A 12370-nucleotide genomic window follows, 5' to 3' on the forward strand; every position below is an offset into this window, starting at 1 on the left:
ACCCAGGATACTCATTTCAGTGCTTTACATGCCTGGGGTGTTTAGCAGCTTTATTTCATGGAAAGAGTGAGGATGCTGAATGCAGCTCTTGGGCCTCCAGAAAGATGTTGGTGTCCGTTTGTCTGTTTGCACTGTGCAAGTCAGGCCCCTTTCTTCCTCCAAGGGCAGCAGGATTGGTCAAGAAGCCAGGAGATCTATGATGTTGGAATTTTGATCATTCAAGTGTCTTTGAAACTCCAGTTGGGATGATTTCCACTCAAAGGACAGTCTTTTTATGGAGAGAGCCCTGGAGGAGGGGGCAGGATTATAATGACAGCAATAGCAAACGTTTACTGCGGACTCGACTAAGGCTGTGCAGGGTGTCCATGGTTGCATTTCACAAAATCCTCCCAGTAGCCTTGTGAGGGAGGCATTCTTACCAGCCCACACCCACCCCAGTACAAAGAGAGATTAAATGACTTGCCCAAAGGTGACATCGTGGTAGAGCTGGGCTTTGAACACAGGCAGTGGAATCCTAGTCTTACCCTCATAAGTACCAGGCTGGGCCAGGTGCGGTGGCTCATACCTGTATCCCAGCACTTTGGGAGGCCGAGGCAGGTGGATCACAAGGTCAGGAGTTCAAGACCAGCCTGATCAACATAGTGAAACCCCATCTCTACAAAAATACAAAAACTAGCTGGGCATAGTGGTGGGCACCTGTAGTCTCAGGTACTTGGGAGGCTGAGGCTGGAGAATCGCTTGAACCCAGGAGGCAGAGGTTGCAGTGAGCTGAGATCACGTCACTGCACTCCAGCCCAGGTGACAGACCGAGACTCCGTCTCAAAAAAAAAAAAAAAACAAAAACAAAAAACACCAGGCTGAGCCACCTACTTGTCTTTTTTGTTTTATTTGTTTTTTGTTTTTTTTTTTTGAGGCGGAGTCTCGCTCTGTCGCCCGGACTGGAGTGCAGTGGCTGGATCTCAGCTCACTGCAAGCTCCGCCTCTCGGGTTTACGCCATTCTCCTGCCTCAGCCTCCCGAGTAGCTGGGACTACAGGAGCCCGCCACCTCGCCCGGCTAGTTTTTGTATTTTTAGTAGAGACGGGGTTTCACTGTGTTAGCCAGGATGGTCTCGATCTCCTGACCTTGTGATCCGCCCGTCTCGGCCTCCCAAAGTGCTGGCATTACAGACTTGAGCCACCGCGCCCGGCCTGTCTTTTTTGTTTTAAAGACAGGGTCTTGGGACCAGGCGTGGTGGCTCATGCCTGTAATCACAGCACTTTTGGAGGCCGAGGCAGGTGGATCACTTGAGGTTAGGAGTTCAAGACCAGCTTGGCCAACATGGTGAAACCCCATCTGTACCAAAAAATATATATATATAATATATATTTTATATGTATACACATATATATTATATATATATAATATATATTATATATAATATATATTATATATACACATATATATTTTTATATATATACATATATATTTTTATATATATACATATATATTTTTTATATATATAAAAATTAGCCAGGTGTGGGAGCATGTGCCTGTAATCCCAGCCTGATCAACATAGTAAAACCTTATCTCTACAAAAATACAAAAACTAGCTGGGCGTAGTGGCAGGCACCTGAGGTCTCAAGTACTTGGGATGCTGAGGCAGGAGAATCGCTTGAACCTGGGAGGCAGAAGTTGTAGTGAGCATGTATAGTGCCACTGTCCTCCAACCCAGGCAAGAGTGAGACTCTGTCTCAAAAAAAAAAAAAAAAAAAAAAAGGACAGGGTTTGATATATCGCCCAGGTTGGAGTGCAGTGATTATTCACAATCATGGTACACTACAGCCTTGAATTCCTGGGCTTCAGCAATCCTCTTGCCTCAGACTTAGTAGCTGGGGCTACAGGTGCTTGCTACTGTATCTAATGCTTCCTTGTTCTGTCATTAAGCCAGGTGTGGTGGCTCACGCTTGTAATCCCAGCACTTTGGGAAGCTGAGGTGGGAGGATCTCTTGAATCCAGTAGTTTGAGGTTACAGTGAACTAGGATAGAGCCACTGCAATCCAGCCTGTCTCTAAAATTAATAGTAATAGGCTGGGCGCGGTGGCTCATGCTTGTAATCTCATTGCTTTGGGAGTCTGATGCTGGCAGATCACCTGAGGTCAGGAGTTCGAGTCCAGCCTGGCCAATATGGCAAAACCCCATTTCTGCTAAAAATACAAAAAATAGCCGGGACTGGTGGCTCGTGCCTGTAATCCCAGCTACTTGGGAAGCTAACACAGGAGAATCGCTTGAACCCTCGTGGTGGAAGTTGTAGTGAGCTGAGATCGTGTCACTGCACTCTAGCCTGGGCGACAATGTGAGAGTCCGTCTCAAAAGAAAAGAAAAGAAAAGAAAAGAAAAGAAAATTAATAATAATAATTAATAAAAAATAAAATAATAGGGTTCTGTCACCAAATGCCGAGTGGACAGAGCTGGGATTGGAATGAGGCAAGTGAGGTATGTGCCTCAGGCACAGAGTTTAAGAGGATTTTTGGAAAACACAATAAAAAAATCCGGTAATCAAGATAAATATCATTTAATAGATATTTTATACATAGAATAATATATTTAATAAATAGTATTTAATGCAGTATTTTAAAATAATTTTTAACATCTAAATGAATGCAAAAAAATCCATTATGAACAGACTATCTCAACTTTAAATGAAGATAAGATCTGTTTTCCCGATTTTCCTTCAGTCTCAGGCTTGAGTCTGCACTGTATCATTACTGAGTCTCCCAGGATTCTGGCTCAGACAACTAGTGATGGGAAATTCAAGAGAGGCAGTCATTTGCTTGTTCTGATGGGGGTGAAGGAAGAGAAAGAATCTGGTCTTGAACATAATGAGTTAGAGGTGTCTGTGGAGCATCCAGGTGGGCACATCTGAAGCCTCACAGTAGGGTTTGGGTTAGCAATGAGGAGGCACTGTGGCAGGGTGCGGTGGCTCACACTTGTAATCCCAGCACTTTGGGAGGCTGAGGCGGGTGGATCACCTGAGGTCAGGAGTTCGAGACCAGCCTGGCCAATATGATGAAACCCCCGTCTCTACTAAAAATACAAAAATTAGCTGGGCATGGTGGTGAGTGCCTGTAATTCCAGCTACTCGGAAGGCTGAGGCAGGAGAATTGCTTGAACCCAGGAGGCAGAGGTTGCAGTGAGCCAAGACTGTGCCACTGCACTCCAGCCTGGGCAGCAGAGCGAGACTCCATGTCAAAAAAAAGTAAAGAAAAGGGGGAAGGAAGGAAGGAAGGAAGGAAGGAAGGAAGGAAGGAAGGAAGGAAGGAAGGAAGGAAGGAAGGAAGGAAGGAAGGAAGGAAAGAAAGAAAGAAAGAAGCGTGGGACATCTGCGGGAGTCAGGTGAGAACTGGTGGGAAGGCAGACAGGACACCATTATTTCGCATACTTGGCCCACGATTGGAGCATATTCAGCACATGTGGTCCAAATCATTGGTCCTCGGAGTTTGCATCATAGTTCAGGAATCTTTTCCAATTCTTTCCCATCCAAAGTGTTTCTCTTCTGCATCATGAACCTCAGATATGTTCCCACATGGGTATGGAAATTTACTGCTTGGGTGTTAAAACAAAAACATCTGAGGAAATTAAAAGCAACTAAATTCCACTAGAATTGCGTGGGTGGGGCAGGGCCATAGAGGCGGAAGACAAGAATTAATAGAAATTGACTCAATTTCTTCTTTATTAGCTGATCCACCAGAAGGAGAATAAGAGCTAGGAGAAGCTAAAAAGAAGAAAGGTAGTAGTAAAGGAAAGACAAAAAAAAAAAAAAAAAAAAAAAAAAAAAGGAAGAAGGAAGATTATAGGAGCTAAAAATACTGTGAGGAAAGTTTGGCTAAACATCAAAGAAGGACAGATGTGTTTGCAAATAGAAGCGGTGGTTTAGATATGTCAGGAAGCACAGCTCCAAATGATGGGTGGAAAATAAAGGTTAGTGAGACTGAGCTCAGCAGAATAAAAAACCTTCGTGGGAGAATCAAACTAAGGAAGAGGTCTTTCAGCAACTTGGAAGCCCTACCGCTTTAACCCCGAGTTCCCCGGATCAAGTGCTGGCACCCATGATGGAAACTCTTGCCATGGTTTCAGTACCCTGGACCAAATAGTCATTCTATCCTGACTTTATAATTCTAAACAACCTTTGATGGGACAATCTCTGCTAAAGACTAACCGCTTCCTTATCTTATCTTCAGCTACCTGCTTCCCTTTCCGTGTAACAAAGCATAGAATATTCTGAACCACTCCCATAACCAGGGGATGTAGCTTCTCTACATTCAACACTTCTGTGAAGTCAATCAATGTGACAAATACATAATGAAGACGGATCATGAAAGTCTGATACCCTAGTCAGATCAGAAACATTCCCTACTTCCAAGAGGCTCATTGCTTGACCTCATACACTAGATTATTTTTCTTTGTTCTTTTTCTTTTTTGTAGCGATGGGGTCTTGCTTTGTTGCCCAAGCTCATCTTGAACTCCTGGATTTAAGTGATCCTTCTGCCTGAGCCTCCCAAAGTGCTGGGATTATAGGTGGGAACCACCACACCTGGCCATAAACCAGATTGATGCACATGAATGACCTGAGACGAAGATCATATCAAATGTTGCATTACATCACTTAGACCATGGGCAACAGGAGCCCAAGAAATGGTCAGATGAGTAAATGGACCATAATATTAATAACATTCACATGGTCAGGCACCCCGGTGGCTCATGCCTGAAATCCCAGCACTTTGGGAGGTGAAGGCGGGTAGATCACGAGGTCAGGAGTTCGAGACCAGCCTGGCCAACATGGTGAAACCTCGTCTATGCTAAAAATATAAAAATTAGCCAGGCCTGGTGGCGGGCACCTGTAATCCCAGCTACTCGGGAGGCTGAGGCAGGAGAATTGCTTGAACCTGGGAGGCAGAGGTTGCAGTGAGCTGAGAAATGTGCCACTGCACTCCAGCCTGGGTGACAGATTGAGACTCTGTCTCAAAATAAATAAATAAATAATAACGTTCACATGGGATGGGTGTGTTGGTTCACAGCTGTAGTCCCAGCACTTTGGGAGGATCACTTGAGCCCAGGAGTTCCAGACTAACCTGAGCAACATAGGGAGACCTCATCTCTACAAAAAAAAAAAAAAAAAAAAATTAGCTGGGCATGGTGGCACAAGCCTGTGATCCCAGCTACTTGGGAAGCCAAAGTGGGAGGACTGCTTGAGCCCAGGAGGTAGACACTCCCATGAGCCATGATCACACCACTGCACTCCAGCCTAGGTGACAGACTGAGACCCTGTCTCAAAACAGAAACAAAAATACAAAAAAGCAAATATTTATTGAGTGCTTACTATACACCAGGAGCCATGCCAAGTACTTCAGATGCGTTGTCCCACTTCACCCTCACAATAATCCTTAGGTAGGCACTATGACTAGGCCCATTTCACAGCTGAGGAAATTAAGGTTCACGGGTATGAATTCACTTGCCTAATGAAAGATGGATCTGGGATGCCAACACAGGCAGACTCTCTCATGAGCCTAGAGAAAGTCTCATGACAAGGACAGGACTAGAACTGGGCCTGGGTATGGTAGATGGATAGGCTGACTAACAGCGAGGCCAGGCATCACGGTGATAACTGTGAGCATTTAAGAACAAGGACAGTAAGGCTGGGTGTGGTGGCTCATTCCTGTAATCCCAGCACTTTGGGAGGCCAAGGTGGGTGGATCACCTGAGGTCAGGAGTTTGAGACCAGCCTGGCCAACATGGTGAAACCCCATCTCTACTAAAAATACAAAAATTAGACAGGCATGGTGTGCGTGCCTGTAATCCCAGCTACTTGGAAGGCTGAGGCAGGAGAATCCCTTGAACCCGGGAGGTGGAGGTTGCAGTGAGCCAAGACCGTGCCACTGCACTCCAGCCGCCTGGGCAACAAGAGTGAAACTCCATCTCAAAAAAAAAAAAAAAGGCCGGGCGCGGTGGCTCAAGCCTGTAATCCCAGCACTTTGGGAGGCCGAGACGGGCGGATCACGAGGTCAGGAGATCGAGACCATCCTGGCTAATACGGTGAAACCCCGTCTCTACTAAAAAATACAAAAAACTAGCCGGGCGACGAGGCGGGCGCCTGTAGTCCCAGCTACTCGGAAGGCTGAGACAGGAGAATGGCGTGAACCCGGGAGGCGGAGCTTGCAGTGAGCTGAGAGCCGGCCACTGCACTCCAACCTGGGCGGCAGAGCAAGACTCCGTCTAAAAAAAAAAAAAAAAAAAAAAAAAAAAAAAAAAAAAAAATAAGGGCATTATAAAGGGCATTGTAAACTTTGGTTGGGTTGGGTTCAGCCTTTGTTGGTTACTTGGGGCATGATAATTGAGTAACTTGTGCCTCAGTTTCTTTATCTGTAAAACAGGGAACAGTACTCAAATTCATAGGACTGTTGGTAGCATTTCATGACATGATGCTAATAAAGTGGCTAGAACAGTGCCTGGCCTTCAGGAAGGATTCAATAAATATTAGTTTTATTGACACAGGAGAAATAGGTTAGACCAAGGTACCCTGGGTTAGTTTTAAGGAAGGCTGACAGGGTTACCTGTTGTGGCATAGTCAATTGAAGTGAGTTACAATGAAGGCAAAGAAGGCAGAATTTGATTGAACTTGAAGAGTATGTATCAAGTACTGCCCATGTGAACAGCTCTGTGCTGGAAGAAGGAGACTGAGGCTGGGCACAGGCTCATGCCTGTAATCCCAGCACTTTGAGAGGCCAAGGTGGGTGGATCACTTGAGGCCAGGAGTTTGAGAACAGCCGGGCCACCATGGTGAAAACTCATCTCTACTAAAAATACAAAAATTCGCTGGGCTTGGTGGTGCGCGCCTGTAATCCCAGCTTCTTGGGTGGCTGAGGACGAGAATTGCTTGAACCCCAGGAGGCGGAGGTTGCAGTGAGCTGAGATCACGCCACTGCACTCCAGCCTGCGGACAGAGTGAGTAAAAGACCTAGCAGAGTCATTGAGTAAAAGACCTAGCAAAGTAAATCTAGCAGATGAGTGTCTGGAAAGATGAGGTGCAGGAAAGCCAAACTCAAGATGGGGAAGGAGAAAAGAGAAACAGATGACCTATTCCTATTATGCCTTTTTTTTTTTTTTTTTTGCTTGACATTTCCCTCCTGTCCCTGCTTTGCAGAGTAAAGACAGATTGTAATTTCCAGGTAGCCCAGGAGCCCTGTGCCATTTTTCCAAGATTGACCAGCTTTGCAAAGATGCTTGCCTGCCCAGTCTCCAGACATTCGCAAACTCTTCCCAAAGACAAACCCTTTCCAAAGCCCTGCTCTAAAACCGACCCAGCTCTTAGGAGGTGAGGCCAGGGCTCGCTACTGAAAGGAAACCATTGTCCTCCTAAGTGTCTGTGGGTCCAGCTGCCATAGGCCTGGAGGTGGTTCCACCACAGCCTGTGGTGTGGTCCGCCTGCAGGCTTTGATTCACTCCAGGGACAACACTTAAAAACTCCAACAGGCAACACATGCGATTCCAGGAGCCCCTGCCAGATTCATACTCTGTTTTTCCATCATTTCACTCTCCTCCCCCTCAGGAGGGAGGCTCCCGAGGCATTTTACAAATAAAAAAATCAAACCCACCAACAGGACGAGCACCTGATAAGGACTGAGGCATTGCCCAAGAGTTCCCAGGAAGAGGCGGCTTTGTTCTCGTTTCAAGCCCTTGACACTGCTAACAGCTCTAATTACTGCATTTGCCATGGGATGTAAAATAAAACCACATTCCAGAAACCATGTAGTCTTCCTGGGAGAGACGCGCAGGGAAAGGTGCCCAGGGCTGCAGGAACGTGTTCTTTCATTTCTGGTCCCTAACCTTGGCAGCTATTCTGAGAACTTAACAGTGCCTCCTTTATGTACATGAAGGAGGGCACTTTTGCACATGTAGGGATGCATCTCACTACCTGTATCCCCAAATCTGGTCTGCACATTTGACTACGTTTCCTGCAAAACATACTTCTTAAGAACATGAAGATCTTCAAAATTCATCCAAGCCATTTTGGGGGAAATGAGGACTTCAGAAGTTTCTGAGGCTAGAAGCAAAACCATATAGGACTTCTTCCCACATAATTTAACTATAAAGTCTGATGATGTAACACCCACCCACACCCACATCACAAACCAAAGTGACATCACAAATACTAGAGATAATGGCTCAAAGCTGCCGGCATTAAGCCCAAATCTAAACAAATAGCAATTTGCCCATACGTGACTGAGGCAGAGAAAGACAGGTGACTAGAAATATTAAAACAAAACAAAACAAACAAACAAAAAAAAACAGAGAGAAAAGGGAAAGAGAAAATACATATTTCTTCCCCCTACTAAGCTAGCGAAAATAAAATTTAAGGCAACTGAAATATGGTAAGGTGATTTTATTTCTATAGATGACATTTCTAAGAAAGCCAGGTCTCTTTAAATATGCGATTCTGATCTATCCAAATTGTTCTGTTGCTCTTAGTTGGCCCCAGGAAATGGAGGCCGGCAGCATTAATGTTTTCATATTGCTTTTATGGTCCCCAGAGGATATTGATTTCCCTGTGAATGAGCTCTTCTTGGCGCATGGCCTTTGGTTAGGAAGTGTATTCAGCTGGGCATGGTGGATCACGCTTGTAATCCCAGCACTTTGGGAGGCTGAGGCAGGCCAATCATCTGAGGTCGTGAGTTCGAGACTAGCCTGACCAACATGGAGAAACCACGTCTCTACTAAAAATACAAAATTAGCTGGGCGTGGTGGTGCATACCTATAATCCCAGCTACTTGGGAGGCTGAGGCAGGAGAATCACTTGAACCCGGGAGGCAGAGGTTGCGGTGAGCCGAGATCGCGCCATTGCACTCCAGCCTAGGCAACAAGAGCTAAACTCTGTACCCGTATCCCCCCCACCATAAAAAAGAAAGTATAAAGCGTATTCAGGGTTTGGCAGAATTTACTGGCTGTCATGTCTGTGTTGCAGCATGGTTGAGTGTCTACAGCGCATATGAAGTCTTGAGTGACCCTGCCTTCCATATTTTCCAGCAAGCAGGAATTATCTTCAATTCCTTGTGAACCCTCCCTGACCCCTGACTTCCTGCCCCAGCATGCTATGTTCTTTGAGAGCCTGAATATTACTGTAACCTTGTGGAGTTACTATCTCTTCCCTACTTGGTATAAAAGGCTTTAGTGAGCAGGAGAGGACATATAGTAAAATTCTAACAACTGGGTGGAAGGAATGGCCTATAAAAAGATGTTAACATTTTGCCTTCAAAATAGATCTTTTATTCTCTGCTGAAGAACGGTCCTTTTAAAATTCATTTCTCCCTCTTATAATTCTAGCACCCAATCAATGTGAGACAAGACCCCAGCATCCCTATCTATGGACTCCGACAGTCCATCTTATTAAATACCAGGCTTCAGGACTGCTATGTGGACTCACCGGCTCTCACCAACATCTGGATGGCCAGAACGTGTGCAAAGCAGAACATTAACGCCACAGCACCAGCTACCACTTCCTCTTGGGAAGTTGTAAGGAACCCATTAATTGCCAATTCCTTCTCCCTGGTTAAGCTTGTACTCAGGCGGCAACTGAAGAGTAAGTGCTGCCCAGCACCATGCAAGCGTGGAGAAGCGAAACTCTCGAAGAGATTAAAGCACAAGGACGATTCAGTGATGAAAGCCACCCAGCAGGCCAGGAAAAGAAACTCCATCAGTTCCAAGAGCAAGCGGCCAGCAGGGCACAGGAGGCCTGCGGGAGGCATTAGAGAGGTAGACGAGGACCAGTGGTGGGGAAAATGTGACGGGCGAGGGGAGGGAAAAGATAAAGCCAGAGAACACTAACGGTTGAGATTATGTGGCGTGCGGCTACCACCTGTAATCTCAGCACTTTGGGAGGCCAAGCAGGGAGAATCGCTTGAGCTCAGAGAGGTCAAGACCAGCCTGGGCAACATAGGGAGACCTCATCTCTACTAAAAAAAAAAAAAAAAAAAAAGCCAGGCATGATGGCACATGCCTGTGATCCCAGCTACTTGGGAGGTTAAGGAGGGAGGATTACTTGAGCCCAGGGGGTTGAGGCTGCAGTGAGCCATGATTGCACTACTGCATTCCTGATTGGGCAACAGAGCAAGACCCTGTCTCAAAAAAAAAAAAAAAAAAAAAAAAAAAAAAAAAAAAAAAAAAAAGATCACTACCAAGTGAAGGAAATCCTAAAGTTGAAGACAGAATGTGGGGAGGAGTTGTAGCATGATAGAGTGGAAGAATGCCCCTGATTGTGGGGTCATGCTATTTATCATTTATACTATGCTTAGTTCTAGAGAAGGATGAGGTGGCTTTCACAACGACAGACTTGACATGAAGGAAAAATAAGGGTGAGAAGGAAGGCTAGGATATGGGTAGTGCGTGCTTGTGCGTGCGCGCGCGCACACACACACACACATACACACACACACCAGTGGTTGGCTATAGATTTGGATTGTGAGCATCCACATGGAGAACTTCACCTACGAAGGCCTGATTGGAGTCCAGGTCTGTTACCCCATGTTGGCCAGCAGAGCTCAGCGTACCCTGGAGCTAGGCCATCAAGATTCAAATCCCAACTCTGACTATAACTGAGGACGACCTCAGGCTTAATTTCTTTGTGCCTTGATATTATCATATTAAATGGAGGATAATGGCCCTTCCCTCATAGGGCTTCATGAAGATTAAATAAGTCAATACATGCAAAAAGCTTTTGAACAGAGCCTGGCAGAGGGTAAATAATTAGTATCTTGCATGGTATTCAATAGATGACAGCTGTGGTTATTAACCTTCTAGCTGTGTGGCCTTGGGCAAACCAATTCCAATTTCTTTGCCTTTAAAGCTGTCTCCTGCTGACCTCACAGGGTTATGGAGAACACACGCAGTGGTATGTACATAAAGGAATTCAGTAAACTAGAACATGCTAGACAAATGTTGGTTGTTGCTGTAACCAAGACTCTGGGACACAAATCCCAGATGATTATTCTGAGCTCCCCTCTCAAGTTTTAGCTTTGACTTCTCTGCTTTTTTCCTGGCTAGAGTAAAGAAAGTTCAAAGGAGAAAAAACTAACAGTCCGCCAAGATCTTGAGGACAGATATGCTGAACATGTGGCTGCCACCCAAGCACTACCCCAAGACAGTAGGACAGCAGCCTGGAAGGGCCGAGTGTTGCTTCCTGAAACCCAAAAGAGACAGCAGTTGTCGGAGGACACGCTAACCATCCACGGTCTCCCCACAGAGGGTTACCAGGCTCTGTACCACGCTGTGGTAGAGCCAATGTTGTGGAATCCTTCAGGGACCCCCAAGAGGTACAGCCTGGAGCTGGGCAAGGCCATTAAACAAAAGCTCTGGGAGGCTCTGTGCAGTCAGGGTGCCATCTCTGAAGGTGCTCAGAAGGACCGGTTCCCTGGCAGGAAGTGGCCAGGTGTCCACGAGGAGCCTGTACTCAATAAATGGCCCAAGTTAAAGAGCAAAAAATAGGAACAGGAACTCATGGGATTAGGGTATTCTCTGCTAGAGATTTGAAAAATAAACACAACTTTGCACCTTCCGTGTCATCTGAGCGCTTTACAAATTAGCGACACCCTCTCAGGGAAACAAAGAAGAACCAGATTCACTCAAGACCAAGGGTCCCTTTCCACTCATGATTAGGTAATTTTGAGGGGTAGATGCTGGGATTATTTTTTCCTCCAAGGCCTTGAGGGTCTGTTAGTCTTCCAGGTAGGAAAAGGCCTGACAGATAAAGCAGACGTTTTACATTCAGGCTATGGTTCCCGATTTCCTTCCTTCTTTCCCTTTCTTTCTTTTGAGACAGCTCTGTTACCCAGGCTGGAGTGCAGTGGCATGATCATAGCTCACTGCAGTCTCGACTTCCTGGGCTCAAGCAATCCTCCTGCCTCAGCCTCCTGAGTAGCTAAGACTACATGTGGACCCCAACATGTATAGCTTTTTTTTTTTTCTCTTGGTAGAGAGATGGGATCTCACTATGTTGCTGAGGCTGGTCTCCAACTCCTACCTCAAGAGATCCTCCTGCCTCAACCTCCTGAATAGCTGGGATTATAGGTATGAGCTCCCACGGCTGGCCATATGGTTCCCTATTTTTAAAAAGTGGACCACTAGGCTCGATCACTATCACTCTCCCTAGCTCCTTCTGCATAGGGCTGAGCAGAAAGCCTACCATTCTCACAAGGATATAAACCCACACACCCTATAACAGATGATCTCCTGTGACACTGCCTAAACCCCCAATAACCTGGATTCTATATTAACAGGAGAGAAAGTTGTATGAACGCTTCCATGGCCAAGTAGAAGTTAAAAGTCCTGCCCCATGCGAACCT

General features: G+C 45.9%; 1 protein-coding gene across 1 annotated transcript; it reads left to right on the forward strand.

Moving 5' to 3' along the window:
* Positions 1 to 8269: 8269 nt before the first annotated feature.
* C13H22orf31 (chromosome 13 C22orf31 homolog) lies at positions 8270 to 11583 on the forward strand. Its single transcript, XM_010359240.2, has 3 exons — positions 8270 to 8407; positions 9357 to 9785; positions 11073 to 11583. The coding sequence occupies exons 1-3, from the start codon at positions 8405 to 8407 to the stop codon at positions 11511 to 11513; spliced, it is 873 nt and encodes a 290-aa protein (XP_010357542.2). The 5' UTR covers positions 8270 to 8404; the 3' UTR covers positions 11514 to 11583.
* Positions 11584 to 12370: the final 787 nt, after the last annotated feature.

This window comes from Rhinopithecus roxellana, chromosome 13, assembly GCF_007565055.1.
Source record: "Rhinopithecus roxellana isolate Shanxi Qingling chromosome 13, ASM756505v1, whole genome shotgun sequence".
Classification (NCBI taxonomy): Eukaryota; Metazoa; Chordata; class Mammalia; order Primates; family Cercopithecidae; genus Rhinopithecus; species Rhinopithecus roxellana.